The sequence below is a fragment of the Lasiosphaeria miniovina genome, assembly GCF_030549165.1.
Source record: "Lasiosphaeria miniovina strain SMH2392-1A chromosome Unknown B0T26scaffold_4, whole genome shotgun sequence".
Taxonomy (NCBI): Eukaryota; Fungi; Ascomycota; class Sordariomycetes; order Sordariales; family Lasiosphaeriaceae; genus Lasiosphaeria; species Lasiosphaeria miniovina.
In genome coordinates, this window is record NW_026848223.1 from 2,379,562 (window position 1) to 2,400,502 (window position 20,941).

The 20,941-nt window shown below is 53.4% G+C and overlaps 4 protein-coding genes across 4 annotated transcripts; 2 read left to right on the forward strand and 2 right to left on the reverse strand.

Annotated features, from left to right (window-relative positions):
- Positions 1 to 145: 145 nt before the first annotated feature.
- Positions 146 to 3,534, reverse strand: B0T26DRAFT_709874 (putative glicosidase). The gene is made up of 8 exons (XM_060441953.1): positions 2,585 to 3,534; positions 2,379 to 2,479; positions 2,184 to 2,325; positions 1,906 to 2,125; positions 1,693 to 1,836; positions 1,295 to 1,628; positions 1,142 to 1,206; positions 146 to 1,048 (listed from the first exon to the last, which is right to left on the reverse strand). The coding sequence occupies exons 1-8, from the start codon at positions 3,474 to 3,476 to the stop codon at positions 310 to 312; spliced, it is 2,637 nt and encodes an 878-aa protein (XP_060296214.1). The 5' UTR covers positions 3,477 to 3,534; the 3' UTR covers positions 146 to 309.
- Positions 3,535 to 7,181: 3,647 nt separating this feature from the next.
- Positions 7,182 to 8,018, reverse strand: B0T26DRAFT_597794 (glycoside hydrolase family 16 protein; the record flags this gene model as incomplete). The annotated part of the gene is made up of 1 exon (XM_060435658.1): positions 7,182 to 8,018. A coding segment is annotated over one exon (837 nt), but the record flags the coding sequence as incomplete, so codon positions are not given.
- An 8,947-nt stretch (positions 8,019 to 16,965) lies between these two features.
- On the forward strand, positions 16,966 to 17,978 carry B0T26DRAFT_812276 (glycosyl hydrolases family 11-domain-containing protein; the record flags this gene model as incomplete). Its single annotated transcript, XM_060447306.1, has 3 exons — positions 16,966 to 17,228; positions 17,295 to 17,775; positions 17,868 to 17,978. 3 exons carry the CDS (start codon positions 16,966 to 16,968, stop codon positions 17,976 to 17,978), a joined length of 855 nt encoding a protein of 284 aa, XP_060296216.1.
- A 1,419-nt stretch (positions 17,979 to 19,397) lies between these two features.
- Positions 19,398 to 20,687, forward strand: B0T26DRAFT_740835 (uncharacterized protein; the record flags this gene model as incomplete). The annotated part of the gene is made up of 1 exon (XM_060443891.1): positions 19,398 to 20,687. One exon carries the CDS (start codon positions 19,398 to 19,400, stop codon positions 20,685 to 20,687), a length of 1,290 nt encoding a protein of 429 aa, XP_060296217.1.
- Between the last annotated feature and the right edge of the window lie 254 nt (positions 20,688 to 20,941).

Consider the following 20,941-nt stretch of genomic DNA (forward strand, 5'->3'; position numbering starts at 1 on the left):
GGGTGCAGGGTTCGATGTTCCTCGCTCCGCCTGTTGCAAATCTAATCCAACAAAATCCTATCACACAGATCCAACACAGAGGGGCCCGGTCTTTACTAGGGGTGCGTGGGTCACGGGAGACATGAGGCACCGAAAAGGTAAATTTCGCCGAACAAGCTCATGAAGTTCTAGTGGACATCGCGTTGATAATCGCAACAAACCACGGGATGCCCAGAATCAAGCTAGAACGCATTGACAATTAACACGCCAAATTTCTACTTCAACCCAAAATTCACTTATCCGAGCGTTGATGCCATAGCCCTAATTACATCAGGGACTCAAACTTTGCGCAAGCAACAAGACATTCTCACCCTCCATTGCCGTGTCTGTCCCCACCACTCGCCTCCGATCGCCCGCGGGAAGAATGACATGAAGTATGCCCCTCCACAAAGGCTGAAACCCGTTTTCTTCCACGCTGGCCTTTATCTCAACTGCATCAAGCCTACCACAGTACGATACCTTGACGGTGTATGTGCCAGGATGACTTGATATCCCGTCATCCTCAATCCACTCATCCGTATACGTCTTGCCATCATAGCCCGGAAAGATCAATATGCCTCTCCAGTCGTCCAGGCCGACCTGTCCGCCGTCTGTGTCCAGCACCACATCAACGCCGTCCGTGTATCGTCTCGCAGGTCCGGAAAGCGCCGTGACTGTAACCTTGTTCTTGCCAACAGGAATCACGGTTCCCTCCCTGGCAAACAGGCCAGCATGCTCGATGGGTGTTGCAACTGTCACCCATTGCCCAGCCTTGTGCGTCCCAAATGGCGCGTGGAGGTCGAAATACAGGCTGCCGTCGTCTGGAGACGCCTTGGGAAAGTAGACATTGCGCGTCAGGCAGCCTTGAAACAGCTGAGGGGCGGTGAGGATTTTCCCCACGCCCAACCAGGCGTCAAATCCCTCCAGAACTTTCTCGGTGAAGAGGGCCGGGTCGTTGGCGAATGGGCCGTAGAACAGGGGTGCGTTGGGTGGGGCGGCGTCAAGGTGAGAGCGCCACATGAGATTGTTTCTGGATGGAATAATATTGTCAGCTGGTCTCGGGCATATGACGGCGAGGCGGGAATGGTCGATTAGCAACTACGTAATTGTAGCTCAAACTCACAAGAAGGGCAGAATGCGGTACCGCCACTTGATATGGCCCCTGATGATAGATAGTGAGGCGGGATGCTGAGACCAAGTCATTAGCACCAAAGTCAGCTGGGTGCCCGACTTGACCATGGTGAAACTAGCGCTCGAGCGACGACCGGGTACTTACCATCCATGGTACATTGAGCTTTTCTTTTCCATGAGTGTCGGTGGGTGCCGAGTGGATGCAGAACCTAGAATGTGTCACGCCGAGTTGTACCCACCGCACGAACAACTCGGGCGAAGGCGCATCGCCCCCAAAACCACCCACATCAGCACCCGTGCTCTGCATCAGAGACATGGCCGAGTTCAGCTGCATGTGTTGCGAACCACGGAGGTTGTGCCAGCTTGTCATGTTGTCTCCCGACCACGTTGAGCAGGCATACTTGAATGCGGCTGGGTTGCCAGACCTGGTCAAGACATAGGTGCGTCGCCCAGGAGCCGCAACCTGTAGCGTATCGTGGCTGTTTAAAACCGGCGCAAGCGTCAGCGCCTGAGGCTCGCAGGAAAATACTCCCAACCACATACCTGACCTTGTTCATCATCTCATTCCCCATAATCCTACCCATCAAGCCCGTGTTAATCTTGCCATGGACCGTGACCTCGCGGGTGTGGTCAAACTCATTCTTGCACAATAGGCCATCGTCGCGAGTAAAGAACTCGGAGTTGTCACTGTGACATTGAGTTAGTAATTTGCAGTCCATCTTCCTCCCGTTTTCACAGTGGTAACTTTGTACTCACTCCCAGATACCATCGACGGAAAGATCTATCAGTCCTTGAACGCCTCTAGCCCACCACTTCCTGGCCTCAGGCGCACTAAAATCGACCCAACTACCGTCGCCACTCTCTGCAATGCCGCTAGACCAGATGTTTTGCTTCGACGGACCCTTGGATATGGGGTCGTAAAATAAGCCATCACCCTGTTCTACGAGCTCGTAGTCTGGGTGCGTCTGCAACATGTCTGTCTACGCCGTCAGCGTTGATGCCGATTTCTGTTGCGTATACATGTGAGGACTCACACGGCTTGACATTGGGCACCACCTTCATGCCGGCCTTATGGAATATCTTGACCATTGCTTTGAAGTCCGGATACCGTTTTTTGTTCATGTGAAACACCCAGCGGCTGCCCGTCTTTTCGTCAACAGTGAATCCGGATGAAAGCTGTCTGAGAGTAAGCTTTGAGTCTGCCACACCTGGAACGCTGAAAGACCTACATGCATGGCCGAGCAAGGTACGTCGTTCTGCGCGCACAAGATAGGCCACTCCTCGAGGAGTTCCTGGGCGTTTTTTTTGTCGGCCAATAGCATGGTTGAGGCTAGACACGCGGTAGTCAGACCGTGTCCCGTGACCGGCATTTCCCATCCCAACTCGAACTATTGTCGCCAACTGGATACCGCGCGGTGGAGAGGACGTAACGCACCGAGATATCCAAGCCAGTCCCTGCCTACCAGTCGCGGCTTGCCCGCCATTTCCGCAAACAGCTTGACCACACTCTCAACGCCTTTCCCAATCAGAACCCACTCCTCCAGTCCTCCCCAGTGCTGGACAAAGCGTTTGCTCCATCCGCCACTGGGGTAGTCAATCTCGGCGCCGATATCCCAGGTCGCCACACTGTTCGTGGCATGGTAAATAGCATAAGTCAATCTTTGCGTACTATCACCGCCATCACCGCTTGGGGCGGGCCTCGGGGTGGAGATTAGGAAGGGCGTATGCTTGTACAACGGATCGGTGCGGTACGCGTCATATAGGGCGGCATCGGTCGCGTGCATAACAAAGCTCCGCCCTGTGAGGTCGATGGGAGCCGCCTTCTCGCCGAGCCCGAGGTGTAGACGAGACCGGTCAAGAGCCCAGTGTCGGATCACACCATGTTCAGTCAGAGAGTACGACCGAGCCTGCAGGTCGCGCATGACAAGTCTTGTCGCATCATCACCTGAGCTGTAGCTATGGTGCCAGACCTCAGAGAATAGTTGGTAGCTCCACCACAGTCTCAGCTCGACTATGCCTTGGCCGTCCAAAGAGGACGGGAAAGAAAATACGGCATGGCACTTCTCAGTATCCAGGCTGCGCAGCTTGAACCGGCACAGCTGCGATGGTGCAGCAACGTTGTCATGGGGCGGGCGCGGGCGGTCGGGGCCCGTTAAGATGATGCGATAGGCGAGGGGAAAAGGGAACTGCAGCGTCCATTCAAAGCCTTGGAAATGCGACTTTGGCCCCGATACGAGTGAGAACGAAGTTATCTCGCTACCGATGATAAGCGGCGTGGAGGAAGGAGGAAGGATAAAGTAAGTAAGGTCGCGTTCGATAATCGACATTTTGCTGACGGAGATAGTCGTCGACGTCGGTGGTTTCGTGGAGGTAAAGTATTAGAACGCGAAAAGGTCGAGAATGAGGTGTCACGATCTACATCTGCACTCAGGTGGGGCAGTCACCTCGGGAGGGCAGGCGCTTCCCGGAGGAACTGGAGCTAATAGGAACAAGGGAATGGGGCCGGGAGGACGGCCCACTCCTGCTCTACTAAGGAAGCCGCAGAGCACACTGCGCAGTCTGTGTTCTGCTTCTCTATAGATAGTGTAACGGAGCAGTGCCCTAATTAGCTATAACTTATAATATATAAAACGATCGTACCTACGGTTTTTGTTAAAATATAACCCACCTTTGTATTTAGAATAATATAATCTTCATCAGTCTTCAACCAATCACAACAATCTAACCACCAATCTGCTCCACTTTTTCTACTCTGTCCAATCATCTATTTGTAATCGTGGCATAGGAGATACGACCTTCGCACGATATTTGCTTTTTCCTCCGCGACCGCTTCGATCAGCCACAGCTTGCAAGCTTGAACCTTGTTCGCGCAAGCCCGACCTGATTGGCCAGCGCCACGCACAACCAACCCCAACATCTTCATCTACGCAAAACACGACGACCTGCACAGCACGCTGTATTAGTCGTACGAAGCTGATCTTGGGCAGTGAGAAATTTTAGATTGAGCGCTTTCCGTGCATGTAGCTTGCAGCCATTTTGACAGTCAAAAGTCAAATGGACTCTACCACTTGTTTTTTTACTTGGCCCGTGCCACCTGGTTCAATTGCCCCTCATCATTTCTTACAGCGCAGTCAGAGGGGTAAGCTGCGGTAGGCTATTAGAGCCATACCGCCAAGAGACGTGGATATGCAAGCTACAGGTCGTGTCCTTCCGAAACTCATACACCCGATATAGGGTCCTCCAGAGCAGCTCAATAGTCTTGGGCCATTCCTGATCGGCAGAAATGACCGGGGTAATAATTTTGGTAGGATCTTTATTATTTATGACCGGGTTAGAGCCTGCAGTCTGAATAGCATCGTCTTAAAGAAAAAATGGTATTATCTTGATGAGATAATGGCATTAAGACTTACAGAATCCATCCGGGATATGGCTCTTTATTAAAGAGCCGTCGAGCATCACGTTCTAGCACGAGCATCATGTTCTAGCACGAATAGTCCGGTTCGTCGTCCTCACTCGGGTCAAATACGGCGTATTTCATATTGGCCGAAGCTAGCGTCTTCGACACGTGATCGAGTGGATGGAAGTTAAACCTTCAACGCTCGACAGGGCTTACATCATAGGCAGGCACGGTTATCCCACTCGAGGGCTTGGGACGAAGAAGAACCTCGAAGTCGGCTCCAAAGCAGAAGGGAAGGCGTCGGGTAGGATAACCAGGACGTCGAGATAGAGGGCGAGGATGTCAAGGCGGGCGGCGAGGGTATCGAGCCGGGCCTTGCTGATTGATCGCGCCCGGCCCTGCCTGCCGATGGCGCCGAAACCTGCAGTTACGTGGATCGATAGGAGCTTGCTCTCTGTTCAGTCTTCATTACACCAACCCCTGCAACCCTCTCTGTGGTGCTCTTTCACCCTTACAGACAGACGACCCAGACAGTCGAGCGGTTTGTAATACAGTGTCACAGCTAAGGCGACTCTGCCATGCCCTGTCAGGGCCCCTGTACTGCTTGCCGCGCTCGCTCTACGCGTATTCCTCTACAGGATCCGCGGCTCCTTCTTTTATATGGAAATAACTCTCTTTTGACTACCTTACTTCTACAGCCCTTAGTGGGGCCCTATGTCCCCGTGACAAACGGAGTTAGGTCACTCTCCACGTCATGTCATCATTGTCATGAACTTCTCGGCAAAAGAGAACGGAGACATTTTAGCCCATGGAAAGCGTGATGCTAGCCTGACTGGCAGCATCGAGTCTGTCCTGCTACTTGGAATCTGAGTTCGCGAGAAAAGCTTACAGCGCCCATGCGTCACATGATCAATCAGTTCGAGCATCGTGATAAATAGTCGTCTCTGGGACTCGATGATTAGTATGTAGTTCACTCAACTGGGAAGAGGGCAGCAAATGAGATTGATCCCAGCCGGCCTCGGATCGATACACCAATACTAATTAGTACTATTATCTAGAGCCATAGGCTGTGCGACGTAAATGTTCTGCAACCTCGACGGGGCTCAAAGGTTCACTACAGAGTCCGGCGTGAGAGTTCAGAGCGAGGAGTGGTGTGCAATTGAACTCTGCTCGGCTCCGTTCCATGGCTCGGACTCGTGTAGGGAGGTGTCGGTGAGGGCTGGCTGGAGGGTGGGCAGTTGATCAAATTAGCTGCGGCGGGAGATGGTTCTGAGCCGATGCTTTGAGGAGGTTGCGGTTCATTGCTGATGATCACCTATGTTGGGAGAAGATGGCGAGCAGGAGGCTTCCTGTCATTTCTTTCATTCAGGTCCGGTGCGCTTACTCCGGAAATGAGTCACCGCTGGGTCACTATCTCCGGATTAATCACGGATCACGCACTTTTCATTCCGCCCCTTTTTGCCGTGAGCTTCCGTTATCGCTCCCATTTTTTCTCTCCATGTTAGCTGCCTCGATCACCGTCCGTCTCCGCCCTCGGTCCCTCACAAATCAATCGCTAGTGCACCGAATGTAAGCGCCAAGCCGGGATGGGCTGAGGACTCACGTCGGTGGGAATTTGCCCTGCCACGCCGCATGACGACTGAATGGTGAAGGGCCGGGTGGAGAACAGACGGAAAATGGCCGTCGTCGTCAGCGCGGGGCCACGACGACGGCGCGCCATGAAACAGGAAACGTGGAATGCAATTTTGGTCAGGGTCGGGCCCAGCTTCGAAAGTTCCAATTCAGCCGTTTGACAGCAGCCAACAGCAGCCAGAATTCTCGTTGCTCTTTTCGCGACGACGGCTTGTGAATGATGATGAGTTGGATTTGAGACGACGACTAATTTGTGATATCTGCAAGCATGCAAATGACTTGATGAGCTGGCATACATACACCGATATTTAGTCTGGTTCATTGACACCCGAACCAATGCCTGGGAATCTCATCGCAGCTCAGAACAAACATGGATTGAGACTGATGATTTCTCGCGTTCTTCGTGTCACGGTCTAGATCGTATCACGGCGTCGCTGGTGTGACTCGAGGGTAAGGGGAGTTGAGCTTGTCGTACGACCTCCAATAGTCAAACATGAGTGCAAAATAAACCCCGTGGATGGTCTGAAATTAAGATTCTGCTGTGCGACCGCACAAACCGTCAACCGTCATTTACGAGAGAGATTGGATCACGAATTGTGGGCAATAATTCAGCGTGGTGTCCCTTAGCGTAAGCCGGTGCTGACGCTGCCCACCCTCACGCCTTTTTGACGCTCACACAGCCGCCGCGCCGCTCATCACCCTTTCCCCGCTCTGCACACCTGCAGTGGAACCTCTGTCCCACCCAGCTTCTGAAGATGCAGACGTGTGTGTGACAGCACAAGTGCGTGAGTCGGCATGAGGCAAAATGCGTGAGAATGAATAAAATGGTATTAATATATACAAAATGTCAATCCTAATTGCAGATGGTTGCAGAACCTGAAAATGCTTATACAGATTGTGAAACCCAAAAAATAAAGTTTCCAAAACCGGGCCATGGATGAGTTTATACTACTGGTTTCACCTGATGGGTCTTCTGCAGTTTGGCCTGCGGCCTTCCCTCGGTGGACTGATATACGGCAACATATTCGACGGTCATGGCCGAGTCAGGGCCGCCGGTGGTCTGGTCCCAAGGATATCCAGGGAAGCCGCCACCGACGGCGACGTTGAGAATGAGAAAGTAGGCCTTTTGGGCGATGCCGTTCCAGGTGCTGGGGTCGGTTCCAAAGGCGTCTCCCTTGATCCTGTTGAACTCGTTGCCGTCGGCGTACCAGACGAGGGACTGCTGGGTCCAGTCGGGGTTGCGCAGGTCGATCTTGAAGGACCACGTGTGGAACTTGCTCGAGTCGTAGTCGTACCACTTGTAGTTGAGCGGGCTCTCCGAGTTGCTGTAGTGCATCACTCCAAGTGCGCTGTTGCCGTGTATATTGGCCGTCTCAGCAATGTCGAACTCGATGTTGTACGGCCATGGCTGGTAGTCGGGCTGGGGCAGGCGGATGGTGTTGCCCATGGCCCAGAAGGCCGGCCACAACCCGGCCGACTGCCCCGAGTTGGGATCGAGGTTGGGAAACTTGATCGAGGCCTGCAAGACCATGGAGTGACCCGGCGGGCAGGTAAAGGTGGCGATGCTCTCGAGCCGCCCCGAGTACCAGCGGTCCGTCTTGTAGGGTATGATGCGTAGCTCGCCGTCGTTGGTACCTGTGAGCTGAACGGTGCTGGTGCCGGTGATGTAGGCCTCCAGCTCCTTGTTGGGATTATTAGGACGATCAACCTGGTTCCAGAGGGCATGGTTGACCTGGCTACCAGCAGGACCCGTGAAATCGTCCCACCAGACGGCCGTGTAGTTGGCCATGTTTGGAATGCTAGCCCATGCTGTTGCTAGGCATAGGCTTAGGCTCGTCAGGGCGGTAGTTCGGATCATGGCTGTCGTTCTTGGTCAAGCGAGTGTGGAAGGCAGCGTGGAAGATGCGGGAGATGCGCTATGTTGGGTCGATGAAGCCAAGTCAGCAAATCAAGGCAGCAGCAACTTGCGACTTATGTATAATTGACACAGGACATGACCCCGACATATTGAGAGAAACGAGAGAGAGGTATTCCAATGTCCACTAGCAAAAGGGCGCCGAGATTGGCATGCAAAACAGACTGGTCAGCTCGTAAGCTCGCGCTCGAGGCACAGCAATTAGCAGCAAGCCAAGCGGGATGCGATGCTGCCAGCTTCGGTTGAACAGCGGCCATTGCTGCATCGTCAGCGAGCAGAGCGCCGCCGCCGCCGCCTCGAGGTCGCAATCGGCGGCGTCTAGCCTCCGTGGGCAAATTTGCTCCGTCATAGTTCTGAGTAAGAAAGGCCTGGAGTGTGCACAAAGGTGGACAAAGTGGTGCGCTAATGCAGGAACGCCAGGGGCACCGCAGGCTCGATTGGCCAGCCCATCGTCAGCTCGACGGCACGGTCGCTTGTCGGTAGGCGCTGTGCTGACGTGAACTATTTCGAGAGCCTAGGCGCGTCAATTAGCGAGTTTCATGTCTGGCCCTAGCTCTAGTGCGGAGAAAGCGTCGGTCGCTTCAATTTTTAGGCTCCAGGCTTGCAATGATTCCATCTCTTCAATCAGCAGCCCCACGCGATGCCTAGGGCTGTGACAAAGCACTCTCGCCGCACAGTCAGCAGCAGCCAAGCGTTCCTTCTGTCGCAACGCAAAAACCACCACATGGACGGACAAGGGAGATGCTAACGCTTTTTAGGTCAACGGGGTCAATTAACAGGCAATTTTCAGCATATGTTCAGGTTCGTCTTCGCGTGCATCCGTAAACGGGCCTCAGCTGGATGAGAGACAGCTCAATTAATTAATGACCATAATTCCAAAGAGCGAGTCTCCGGCTGTCCTCGGCTACTGTAGGTACATCAGCGCCCAAGCGTTACAGCTCACCGCTGTGAAGGCAGGCATGAACAAGAGGCAATTCTGCAAGGAGGAAATGACCGTATTCGTAAATATCTAAACTAAAGAAAGGAAAAGGAAAAGAAGAAGCCTGTGGTTCCTGCAGGCTGTGGTTTTGTGGTGGGGAGGGGCAACTGTGCTAGTGGAGAGTGGGCTGTAGGTTAGGGCCTGCAGCTAGGGCATGGTTGCGGCACCACGGACCACAGTTCGGCTGTGCCGTAACAACCGCCCAGAAAATTACACATTTTACTGAGGCAGGTTGCTGGGCTACGCTACCCTATACGGCTTATTTACTTCTTTAAGCTGGCTTTCCTCGCCCGAAATCTTTTCCTTTTCTTTTTTCCCTACACGACCAAATCAGGCTGTTGATTAACTATCACCCGGATTACGTGTTTCCCTCCCGAATAAATCCAACCGTCCTCCCTGTGGGGAGCTCGGACCTTTCGACACCATGGCCGAGAAGAGAAATAGTCAATAGGCCAGACGCGCCTGGGCTTCACGACCTAATCACCAAGGTACATTTATCCAAGCGTCAAGGATAAAATAAACATCGCTTTAATATTATCGAGTAGCTCTACGACCTAGGTGTCACTGATAGCTCGGCTTACTCTATCATCACCCAAAGTAGTTAATCCTAACCCCGACATGCGTATGAATCTTCTAACGGTATTTCCATTCCCTAGTATTCAACAATGAACAATTCACCTACAAGTATTCCGACGAAAAAGTAGTGGAGGCGTCTTATAACGGAGTATATAAAAACTACTTACCGAAAAAGTCGACAAGCAAAAAAAAAGTCGACGAGCAAAAAAAAACCAACAAGCAAAAAGCAAAGAGGGGTCAAGTAATACTATAGCGGAGACAAGGCTTGTCATCTAGAATACGGGGGCGCGGGCAGGACTAGAGGAGTAGGGTCCCGTTTAACAACGGAATGTCGTCGTAATAATTCTCAATATATCCCAAGTGCAAAGCCCTACAACAGATAGGTCCTCCATATTAATCTACTAAGAGGGGGGGAAATCTAAGGATCTGGGCAAGTAGTAAGTTATCTTGCTTGTTGTGTTATTAGAAAAGAAGATGTCGTCGTTGTCGGCATCCCGGCCGAGGGGATGCCTGATCCCGTGCGCCATTTCCATGGTTGCAAGACGTGTTTTAACGACTTCCGACTAGAATCAACTTTACTAACTACTAGATATATCCTAATCACCATCCGCAATGCAGCCCGGTAACCATTCCAAAGAACGCCAGTCATAATAGTGTATTACTGACTCACGAAGCCTCAAATATCCACAGTCTCTCACAGACGACCGATCGTCGGTCTAGCAGCGGCACCGGAAGGAGTCCTAAGTAGCGTTTCGTTAAGGCCTGAGTTATCACCAGCAGCAAAACCATAGGCACTTCTGAGAGCAGATGAGCGCCGCCGCCGATGGACTTGTCGCAGCGGCGACACTGCCAGACACCGACCGCGACTCGCTTAATGGCCTTCTTTCTGCAGAATGGGCTGGAAATGCGCCATTAGCAGAGGATGTTGCCATTTCCAGAACCCTTACTTTTAGAAGAGAGAAGGAACGCCTGAACATGCCTGGACAAAATATAGGTGCTCGTACTAGACGTAGCATTCGTATTGTGGAGTCTCTGCGTGCCTGTGCCTACTTTCTTAAGGAGGATCCATATCTAAACAAGTTCCAGTATTGTCGCCTTTTTGTCGACTTTTGAGAAGGGAGAGATACGTCTGATACGCGCGAACGGGGAGGAGAACGTCTCAAACCCTACGCCGTATATACCGGCTATACCGACCTCTACCAAATTGTCAGCAGGGTACTCTCGTCGCCTTTGGACACTGTATCAGAGGTCAGGCTTGTTAGTTATGCGCTTTCCTATAGCGCCGAGTTGGTCGTAGTCTCTATAAGTGGCAGGGGCTATGGGGAAGATAAGCGAACGGTCATGAAGGTCTTCTAGTTGGATGTTGGAGGAAGGCACAAGGTAACTTGAGAGGCTTTCCCCTACAAGAATGGGTAGACTGCAGTAGCGTCTCCTCCTCTGAACCTACCTGCCTTAAGGTACCTACTTGATGGACTGCCGGATACTCGTGTCGTTTTTGTGACCCGACGCAGCGGACGACGCACGAAATGCACAAGTGTTCCGTTTGTGCCAACCGTGCCTTCCCTTTCCTACGTTCATCTCGACTACACATCCACGCCTTCCCAGCTGCTTGCATCTTCGATAAGAAAATGCAATCGGCTGTGAAGTCACCCCGCGAACAGCAATATGAGCCAGGGGTTCGTCACAATTAGGTTATGATCTTTTTCGCAGAATCGGGGCCCAAAATGCTAGCCCCAGAATGTTAGCCCCAGAATTTGTTTTCTAGAAAACAGTACGGACCCTTCAGAACAGCTAATTCAGCCCTGATTTAGGGTTATTTCTTTCCGAACCGACTTTCTGAGCGACTTTCTGACTTGTGATCATTTTCCCCAAAGCTAGAAAAAGGGAGGCTATCTCTAGAATGCTATTAATCCGTGCCGAATTCCCTCCCTTACGCGCGGGGTATCACGCTGGTGTCTTAGAGATACGACTAGAGGCCAATCTTGGTGTATTTTGTACTACGAATAACTCTTTTATAATCTTCGATTATCCCTAGCGACAATGATAATGTAAGGGAGACGGTATGCCCGCCGTTGTCACGAAGAAGTGGTTGGCGTTTTTAGTCTTCCTAGCGAGCTCAAATACTGGTAAGTATGCCCTGCCGTAGTAGATCTCTGGTTTCCTTTATAAGAAGGATTGGAACGGGCTTGCTAAAAAAAATTGGCTGTAAGTACAGTTCCAACCGTGCCTGACTTCGAGAACGTATTTTCCAGGTCCTGGCAGACGAAGCCTTCGTGGCCCGCATACCACCACTAGGAAAATGAGGGACTTTTCTTCGAGACCTACGTGCCGCGAGGCCCGCAGGGTTTTATTATACCTCAACCAGATAGCCAAAGCGAAGAGGGTAGGCGCTCGAATACGAATAAGACTAAATAATCGCCCTATATGGCCGTGAAGTAGGTTATGCGTGACAAAGTGACCCTTCAGTATATCGAGATTTACTGGCGTGTAGGGGTTCCGAAGCATAGCCAGGGCGAGAACAGGCTATTTTTATTAGTTTGCCATTACTTGAGGCAGTTTTCTAGAAAATAAGATTTGGGCGCGATTCTGGGCCAGGAACGTTCTGGGGCGAAAAGATTGCTCGGCAGAATTCAATCCCTAGGAGTTTCCTGAGCCGGGATTCCTGGGAAAAGATCATACCTTAACCTCCAAGCCGCGTATCTATCAAGCACGTCGATAGCTGCATTTTAACACGGCTAGGCATGCTAACTCGTTCAACCAACCTCGGAGGACTACAATACGTAATTAGGCCGAGATCTATATGCCTTTTCTCGGCTCCTCCCTCTCTTCCGACTTCCTTCCCTTAAATATTTTTCACCTGTTCACCAAAAAACGCTACACTCCAGCAGCATTCACCGGCCATGGCATCGCAATCAGCTACCCCAAGCGGTCCGCCGCAAATTCCCCGGAGAACATCAAGCAAGCGAGCAAGAACGGATCTCTTAAAGAACTATAAACGTCTCGGCCTTGACCTCGTCCTATCTTAGAAGGAAGTTCGACCGTCGACTAGTTTTGACGCTCGATATTGGACATCTGCTACGCCCGTATGCGATGCATCGGTCGCGTACTTCTATGCCGAGACCAAACTCGCCGTTCGAGACTGGGTGGATAGTTGGCAAGGACCTGCTACATTATGGTAGGCAACTACCGAAGCACGCTGCATCATCGAGGAGATAAAGGCTAGTATATTGGAAAAGACGGTCTATATAAAACAAGCCGAGAGGGTCGATAAAGGCGGTCCCATTAGACGGTTATTCAATGCTATGTTCACGATAAGCTAATAGCATCTACGCTGATAAAGTTGGTATAGGCGTACGTAAGAGATTAGAATAGTCAAAGTTTAAAGAAGATCTTATTCAATTTTACGGTGCCGCTATAACAAAACTAAAGAGACCAAAGATTATTATTACCGTCTACGATACTGCTACTAGCTACGAACTCGTCAAGTTAGGTGTTATCGCTGTATATTTATTCCCCTACAAGCTTGGTCTTGACGTTTTGGTTACGCTATTTGGCGAGAATGTCGAAAGTAAGCTAATAATGGTATATGTCTTATATTACAAACCACTCGACTGTTAGGGTCGTCTGTCTGTAAGCGAGCACGGGCTCCACAGGATGCTGGGGTTGGTAATTATGAAGATAGAACAAAGGGCAAGCTCCTATCGCACGGGTAATACAGTCAAATTGGAATGCCACTCAAAGTGTATGAGTGCAGTGAATGTGTATTGCTTGCTTGAAGAACCAAGCAAGAACTATCTAAGACCGTGGGTACGGTCATCGTATATATCTAACTGTGTAACCAATAACAATGGTCCCACTTGCCCGTGGTCCCGAGACCTTGCGGTCTCGGGACGCCGGGCGCGCGGGACACTGTCCCGCGTCCCCGACCTTAAGTGGTCCCGAACCTCGGGACCCAGGGACACTCCTAATTGGTTCTTTCCATGGGACGCTCCTGATTGGTCCACACCAAACTGAGCATGCCCCCACTATTGCGCATTTCGACAAGGATTCGTAACAGTTCCTTCCATGGGACGCTCCTAATTAGTTGTAAGAGAAGGCAGGTACGCCTGATCAAGGTGGTCACGATGGAGGGAACAAGAGGGCGAGCAATGACTAGCATTGGTAAGAGACTTCAACCTGGCCCTCGCAAAGGAAGGTGGGTGAGGGCCACTATTTATATACATAGTTGGGTGGCTCAATCTGGCGGGTGCCTGGGCCGGGTGTTTGGGGCCAGCTGGTCGCGCCTGGGCCGGGCCAGCTGTTTGGGGCCAGCTGGTGGCGCCTGGGCCGGACCGGGCGTTTGGGGTGCTCTTTCCTTACACTAGTCCACACCAAACTGAGCGTGCACCATTATTGCGCATTTCACTAAGGATTCGTAACAGAACGTAGAATCGCTCGAGATGGTTGTTATTCCCGAGGGCTATAGTATACCTAAAGATAGCTACGGTTTACCTAAAGATATAACTATTCGGGACCTAGATAGTTAGAGGCTATTATTTAAGAATAATAATTACCTAAGAGTAAGATATTTATACTTCCTCTTTATCGTTACGTAGTTTAAGATAGTATAGAGATATGAATTGTAAGAGAAGGTAGGTACGCCTGATCAAGGTGGTCACAATGCAGGCAAGAAGGTAGGGGAGCAATGACTTGTATTGGTGTAAGACTTCAACCTGGCCCTCGCAAAGGAAGATGGGCGAGGGCCATTGTTTATATACCTGCTCAGGGGTTCGGCCCGGGCATCAGTCTGCGGTCGTGGCGCCACGGCGTAGCGTATGCCAGCTGGCAGTGTTCTAGCCAGTTGGTGACAAGTGGTGGGCGCGCACCCTGTGCGCGCAGTTGGTGTTTGGGGTGTCCTTTTCCTTACATGAATACCGCGACGATCCTACTAAGAAGCTAAAACCCTATCTAGTAAAGGGGTTCTAGGTAACGCGAGGAAGATATCTTAACCGGGCGCTTCTCGTACTCGCTAAAGAAATCGGCTACAATATAGTATTCCTAAAGAATATCCCGCCTCTACCCAGAACCGGTCACTATACCCAGCCCCAAGGCGACGAAGATGACGGCGAGGCTGGAATTATTACCATTATAAAAATCATTATAGTTCAGAGACGAGGGGACGAAAAGGAGGAGGAAGAGAAAGAAGACTAACGACTAAAGGGAAGGGGCGAGTAAGAGGGAGACATAGCAAAGTATATAGCAAGCTACGCCTTCAAAAGTCACGAACTGAGAGTTTTTTTCTTCGCGTATAACTAGCATCTAGGTAGAGATGGGCGAGGAGTTTCTTAGAGATTGTTTTATCCTAGTGACTAGCTTCGCTACAAAAACGGCCACAAGGTTACAGGATACTGTGCAGAAACTGGACAGTGGAGGCATCAAAGCTGCGCCAAGCAGGAATGCTGTTCTGGAGAAATATAGCGCATGATTTGCGAGAGAAGAAACTTTGGGCCGGAAGTTGGTGGACACTAGCGCGTTCCCCCTGATCCGCAGGCGAATCCCAACAGCTTGGTCATTGCTGTCGCTGAGAGGGCGGCTGACTTTATCAAGGACGACTATGGTCACGAGATGGGCGGCGTGCAGATGCACGACTTGTGAGCCGTGGCTGGGATGGAAGGGCCGCGGTGCCTTCATTGTGATTTCACTCGTCGTATTTCTCACCTCGCTGGATGGCAACGCAGCCCAGTTGAAGTCGTTATGTCTGCTGCGCATGGTTGAGTTGCCTTGGTGTGTGGTACTTATTAGCAACCGAATAGCTTGTGATGGTGCCCTCCCCGGAAGACTGTGAAAGAGATTCCGGGTTTTCAGCTGCCTCATGTCTAAATGGCTACTAGCTCTATCGGTAAGGCGGGCAAAGTGACATGATTTCCTGAAGGTAACTGCGAACTGGGCGTGACTGGAGGGTTGTTGAACTCCCAATGCGCTAATAATGCGACTCTGTCTATTGAAGACGAGCCCAGACCTATAGCCTAATCTTATTTACGTTTCTTCGGATAGTCTTGTCGAAGCTAGCAGCTGGATAATATGTTTTGGATACCACCGTCGCTCTCGATGAGACACAAACGCAACGAAGAGCGGATGACGTACCCAAGCTAGGGGGCTACACTTCCTCGGACGAGCTACGAATGGAACTTTTGCGCGGTGCTCGGGCTGCGGGATGTCGACTGCAGCGACATCGTGGCGAGTCTGCTAGTTCGCCGTGGGCAGGCCGTCTCCTCTGGCCCGGAACGCGCTTCTCTGCGGCCCAGCGTTCCTGGTCTCGAACGGAAATCTCGGGCACGACTGGCCGCAGTTGCGTTTTGGGTAAGGCTTCTGAGGCGTCGAGCCCCGAACCAGACGCCAAGCTGGCGAGCGGAGACCCACGCGCCCGGCAAGCAAGGCAAGACAGGCAGCTGGAGTCGCAGCTGGCTGGATTTAGCCGCCGGGTGAATCGGCAGTGCGCCCCCTGTACATTTAACCAGCGGTCACTAGGCCTAGTCGCTGTCTAGCGGCTCTTAAGGGACCCCGCTGACCCGGTTATGGGCATGCAAGGCTGATGGTTCCTGTAGCTGTCTCGTTTTAGTGCCGCCTCATGGTCAATGCGAGACCCGGTTCCTAGTGGAGCGCCTGGGCTGTTGGGACGCGTGAGATCCCGGGCTGTGTGGAGCGCCTGGGCTTTTGGGGCGCGTGCGATCCCGGGCTGTGGTGCTGGCGCATGACAAGTGTCAAATTGCAGACATGTTCCGAGATGACAAAGGGAGTAACGACCAACTTGCGGAGTGGGCAGTCGCGGAACCGTGGGAGAATAAAGGACGAACATTTGGGGATGGCCTCGGCCCCAACCAATTCTGCTGATGCAGTGGGCTGGCAGCTAGAACCATTTCGCTTTCCAAACCAGTCGGCCGCATATATCCTCCGCATTCTCAGCCAGGAAAGGATCGCCCCGGGGAGTTAAGTGCGGAGTGTTACATCGGTCGGCACCGGAAGGACGGGGAAGATGTTGGAGTTTTCGTCGGTTTCTGCCCGACGTAGCATCACAATGGGCGGAGCTTCGCCTATAAACGACACAGGTCGTGGAGGGCAAGGGGCATCGGAAGGCATCCCGACAGAAACGTGGAGAAGAGAGCAGGGATACTTGGTGCTTGGCTAAGACTAAGAATAAATCTCAAACAACCATCGCGCCCCTTGGCGAAATTGCTTTGGGCTGGCCAAAGGCATATAAAAGCCACAGGTCCCACCCACATTCATCGACTCGGGCTCACCAAGTTCCTCGGGTCCGATCAACCGAACTCAGCCGGCATCATGGTTACCTTCTCGACCCTTCTTGCTGCTGCCAGCGCCGTAGCCGGCACCCTGGCCGCCCCTGGCGCCATGCCAGGCGTGGAGAGACGCCAGACTCTGACCACCAGTCAGACGGGTACTCACAACGGCTACTACTACTCGTTCTGGACGGATGGGGCCGGCAGCGTCAGCTACACCAACGAAGCGGGCGGACAGTACACGGCAAAGTGGTCAGGCAACGGCAACTGGGTCGGCGGCAAGGGATGGAATCCCGGTACCGCGAGGTGGGTGCTTTCCTAGCATCTATCCATGCATCGACATCAATCGGCGACTGACTAGGCATGCAACAGAACAATCAACTACACGGGCACATACCAGCCCAACGGCAACTCGTACCTGGCCGTGTATGGGTGGACCAAGAGCCCGCTGGTCGAGTACTACGTGGTGGAGAACTTTGGCACATATAACCCGTCGACGGGAGCGACGCAGCTCGGCAGCGTGACAACGGACGGCGGCACGTACAACATCTACAAGACGGTGCGCGTCAACCAGCCGTCAATCGTTGGCACGGCCACGTTCGACCAGTACTGGTCCGTTCGTGTCTCCAAACGTACTGGCGGCACCGTCACGATGGCCAACCACTTCAACGCTTGGGCTGCAGCCGGCCTCAAGCTCGGCACTCACGACTACCAGATTGTCGCCACCGAGGGCTACTTCTCGACCGGCTCTTCCACCATCAACGTCGGCGGCTCGACCAGCGGTGGCGGAGACACTGGCGGAGGCACTGGCGGCGGTACCGGCGGAGGAACCGGCGGAGGGGGCAGCACCACGGTAGGCTTTTCAACATCCATCCACCCCTGTCTCCAGAATTTCTGATACTGCACGGGCCATCGTTACTGACTTCTCTCAAATTGATTGAATAGTGCGCTGCTAAATGGGCACAGTGTGGCGGTTCGGGCTGGTCGGGCGCGACATGCTGCGCGTCGGGTTCAACGTGCAAAGTGTCCAACCAGTGGTATTCTCAGTGTCTTTAAGGCAGTTATCACTTGTGCGCGCTGCAGTCGAGGACGCTCGTGGCTAAGTTGGCAGCTAGCGAGTCGCCGAGGGATAGGGCAGGTGAAGCCACGTCTCTGATTCTTAGTTGAATTAGGAGACGGGAGAGTTCTTGTACATAGTTTGCCTTTCGGCGGTGGAAATCGCAGTACAAAACAAAATTTCAATGGTGGTGGTAAACTTTCCAGCGGCCGTTTCGGGCAACTGCTCTTCTGTGATGATGAATTCGATTAGTCGACCGTCATCCAAGAGTGTCATGAACAAGATGACTCTTGCTGGGATCAAGTACTAGACGTACTTAAGTGATCAGTAAAACATTGCTGGTCTCGTTTTTCCCCAGTCGTAAACAAACCCCTGCACAAGACTGTAAAAGTGTTGATGTCGTGGACTCATAAATCTCTGAGTAGCAAGTGCAGGATCAGCAATGCAAAAAAGGTGACATCGAACACACCGAGCCCGACTGTTGCCAGTTGGGTCTCGACACGTGAACCCTTTTTGACATCTTTTCCTGAAACACTGCCTATCAAGTGAGTAGGGCAATTACTTGATACCGTGGAGTTTGTTTCTAGCCAGAACGGCGGCAGCTCAATCGCGATCCTCTGTAGCTCCAGAACCTGTTCGTCGCTTGGCTGGGGAAAGCGCCAATGTCTAAAGAGAACATGCATCCATCTTGAGTCATTTTGGCAGCCGCCCCGGCGCTGAGTAAAGTCGAGTGTGGCGTGTCCCGGCTTCACTTCCACGGCCGAGAAAATGGGCTCAGTGGTCGAGATCCCGCAGCCGCTCGGCGCCATGGCCTACCCCGACTCTTCCGGATCGAACAGGCCCTATCTCCCCCGCAATCCAATTTAAGGGCACACGAACACCACCACGCGAAGCTACGTGTGCCGTTGGGGCACAGGCGGGCTTGGCAGGCTGCTCCAATGGCAGCTGGCGAATCTGCCGTGCTCGCACTGCTGGGGCAACTCGGGTCTGGAACCGCACCACCGCCACGCCTCATGACCCCCAACCAAGGCCCACGACCACGGCAGGAGCGGGGTCGGCAGTTCGGCCTGCTGCTTTCATTGGCAACGGCCCGTTCTCTGGCGTCTTTCCCAGCTGGGAAGTTCCCGGGCTTGCGGTTTGCGGCGGCCTGTCCTCTCCCCATCGACCAGTCCGCTCTCGGAGCCAAAAGAAACACCGGCCAAGCGCCAATTGACCGCCTCAATTCCTCTCAACCTCGCCCACCACTACTGGACGCCAGCCGTGGTATACAGTACGATCGAACCCATCCCTGGCCCTTCCGGTGTCGCACAAGCCGGAATCGCCTCGCCCACCGACCTGGTCCAAGGCGAGTACCCTGTGTGCCTGGGTCCCGAGACAGCAAGATAGAGTACAGTACGGCACAGAACAGCAGGCCCATCATGGCGAGCGAGATTCTGCGCCTCCCGCCGTCGGGGATCAAGGTCATAGTCGTCGGCGCTGGCTTTGCCGGCCTCGCAGCGGCCATCGAGTGCGACCGCAAGGGCCACTCGGTGACGCTGTACGAAAAGGTCGACGACATCGACGAGATCACGCGCATCGGCGACATCATCAGCTTCGACCCCAACGGGTCCAAGGCCTTTGAGCGCTGGCCGGGCGTCATCGACGCCATGGAGGCCATTGCGCGCCAGACGACCTGGCTCGACCTGTACCACCACGAGGGCGAGTTCGTCACGCGCCAGTCCTTTGCCCACGAGAAGACGTGGGGCCGCCGCATCAACGGCCACCGCGGCCAGCTGCACGACATCATCTACCGCCACGCCCTCGCCCGCGGCATCGACATCCGCCTGGGCAAGCGCGTCGAGGATTACTTCGAGACCGACGACCCGCCCCAGGCCGGCGTCGTTATCGGCGGCGAGCGCTTCGTGGCCGACGTGGTCATTGCCGCCGAGGGCGTCCGCTCGCGCGGCAGGAAGATTGTGCTGGGCTTCGACGAGAACCCAAAGTCGTCGGGCTACGCCGTCTACCGGGCCTGGTTTCCCTCCGACGACGTCGCCAAGAACCCCATCATCAAGCATCTCGTCGTGAACGGTGACACGCACCAGGGCTTCATCGGGCCAGACATCCACTTCCTCGCGTCATCCATCAAGGGAGGCAAGGAGATCAACTGGGTGTTTACGCACATCGATGACGGGAACATCGAGGAGAGCTGGCAGTTCCCGGGAAAGCCGGAAGAGGCGCTCAAGTACCTCGACGGGTGGTGCCCGATCGTACACGAGCTGGTCAAGGCGACGCCGCCGGGGCGGCTGATCGATCACAAGCTCGTGTACCGGGACCCGCTGCCGACCTTCATCTCACCGCGGGCGCGCATCACGCTGATCGGCGACTCGGCGCACCCGTTCCTGCCGACGTCGATCCAGGGCGCCAGCCAGTCCATCGAGGACGGCGTCGTGCTGGCCACGTGCCTGCAGCTGAGCGGCCGCGCCGACATCCCGCGCGCTCTGCGCGCCTACGAGAAGATCCGCTACGACCGCGTCCACCGCGCCCAGGCCATGGGGCCCAAGACGCGCGAGCGCTGGCACAAGGCCGACTGGTCACGGGTCTGGAAGAAGCCCGAGATGATCCATCTGGTCCGGGAACCGTGGCTGCTCAACTTTGACGCCGAGAAGGACGCGTACGACAGGTATGCTGACGTCGTTGCCGCGCTGGAGCCGCCGAGGGCGAAGCTCTGAGTCTATAGGTAAAGTATGACGGATAGCGTCGTCTCGTGGCCGCCCGGGCTCTTGGTCTGTGAGGTTTGTTGGCCAATAGGTGTATGGTGTATGTAGAGTGGCTTGGGTCTGGCATAATTAGCAAGCGAAATTTCACACCCTTACGTGTCTTGTGCTGGTTTCTGCGGTGTAGTCCAACTCTTCTCAGCCTATGGTCCCTATTCCGAGACACTTGCTATTGTTCTCAACCAGGTCTTGGGTGCTGGAGAGTGAAA

Excerpts from the sequence above, each read along its gene's own strand:
- B0T26DRAFT_709874 (XM_060441953.1), bottom strand. The coding sequence starts at position 3,476 with ATGTCGATTATCGAACGCGACCTTACTTACTTTATCCTTCCTCCTTCC. Across the intron at positions 1,837-1,905 it reads TCCGTCGATGGTATCTGGGA|TGACAACTCCGAGTTCTTTA; the intron begins GTGAGTACAAAG and ends TCAATGTCACAG. Across the intron at positions 1,049-1,141 it reads TACCGCATTCTGCCCTTCTT|AAACAATCTCATGTGGCGCT; the intron begins GTGAGTTTGAGC and ends TATTCCATCCAG.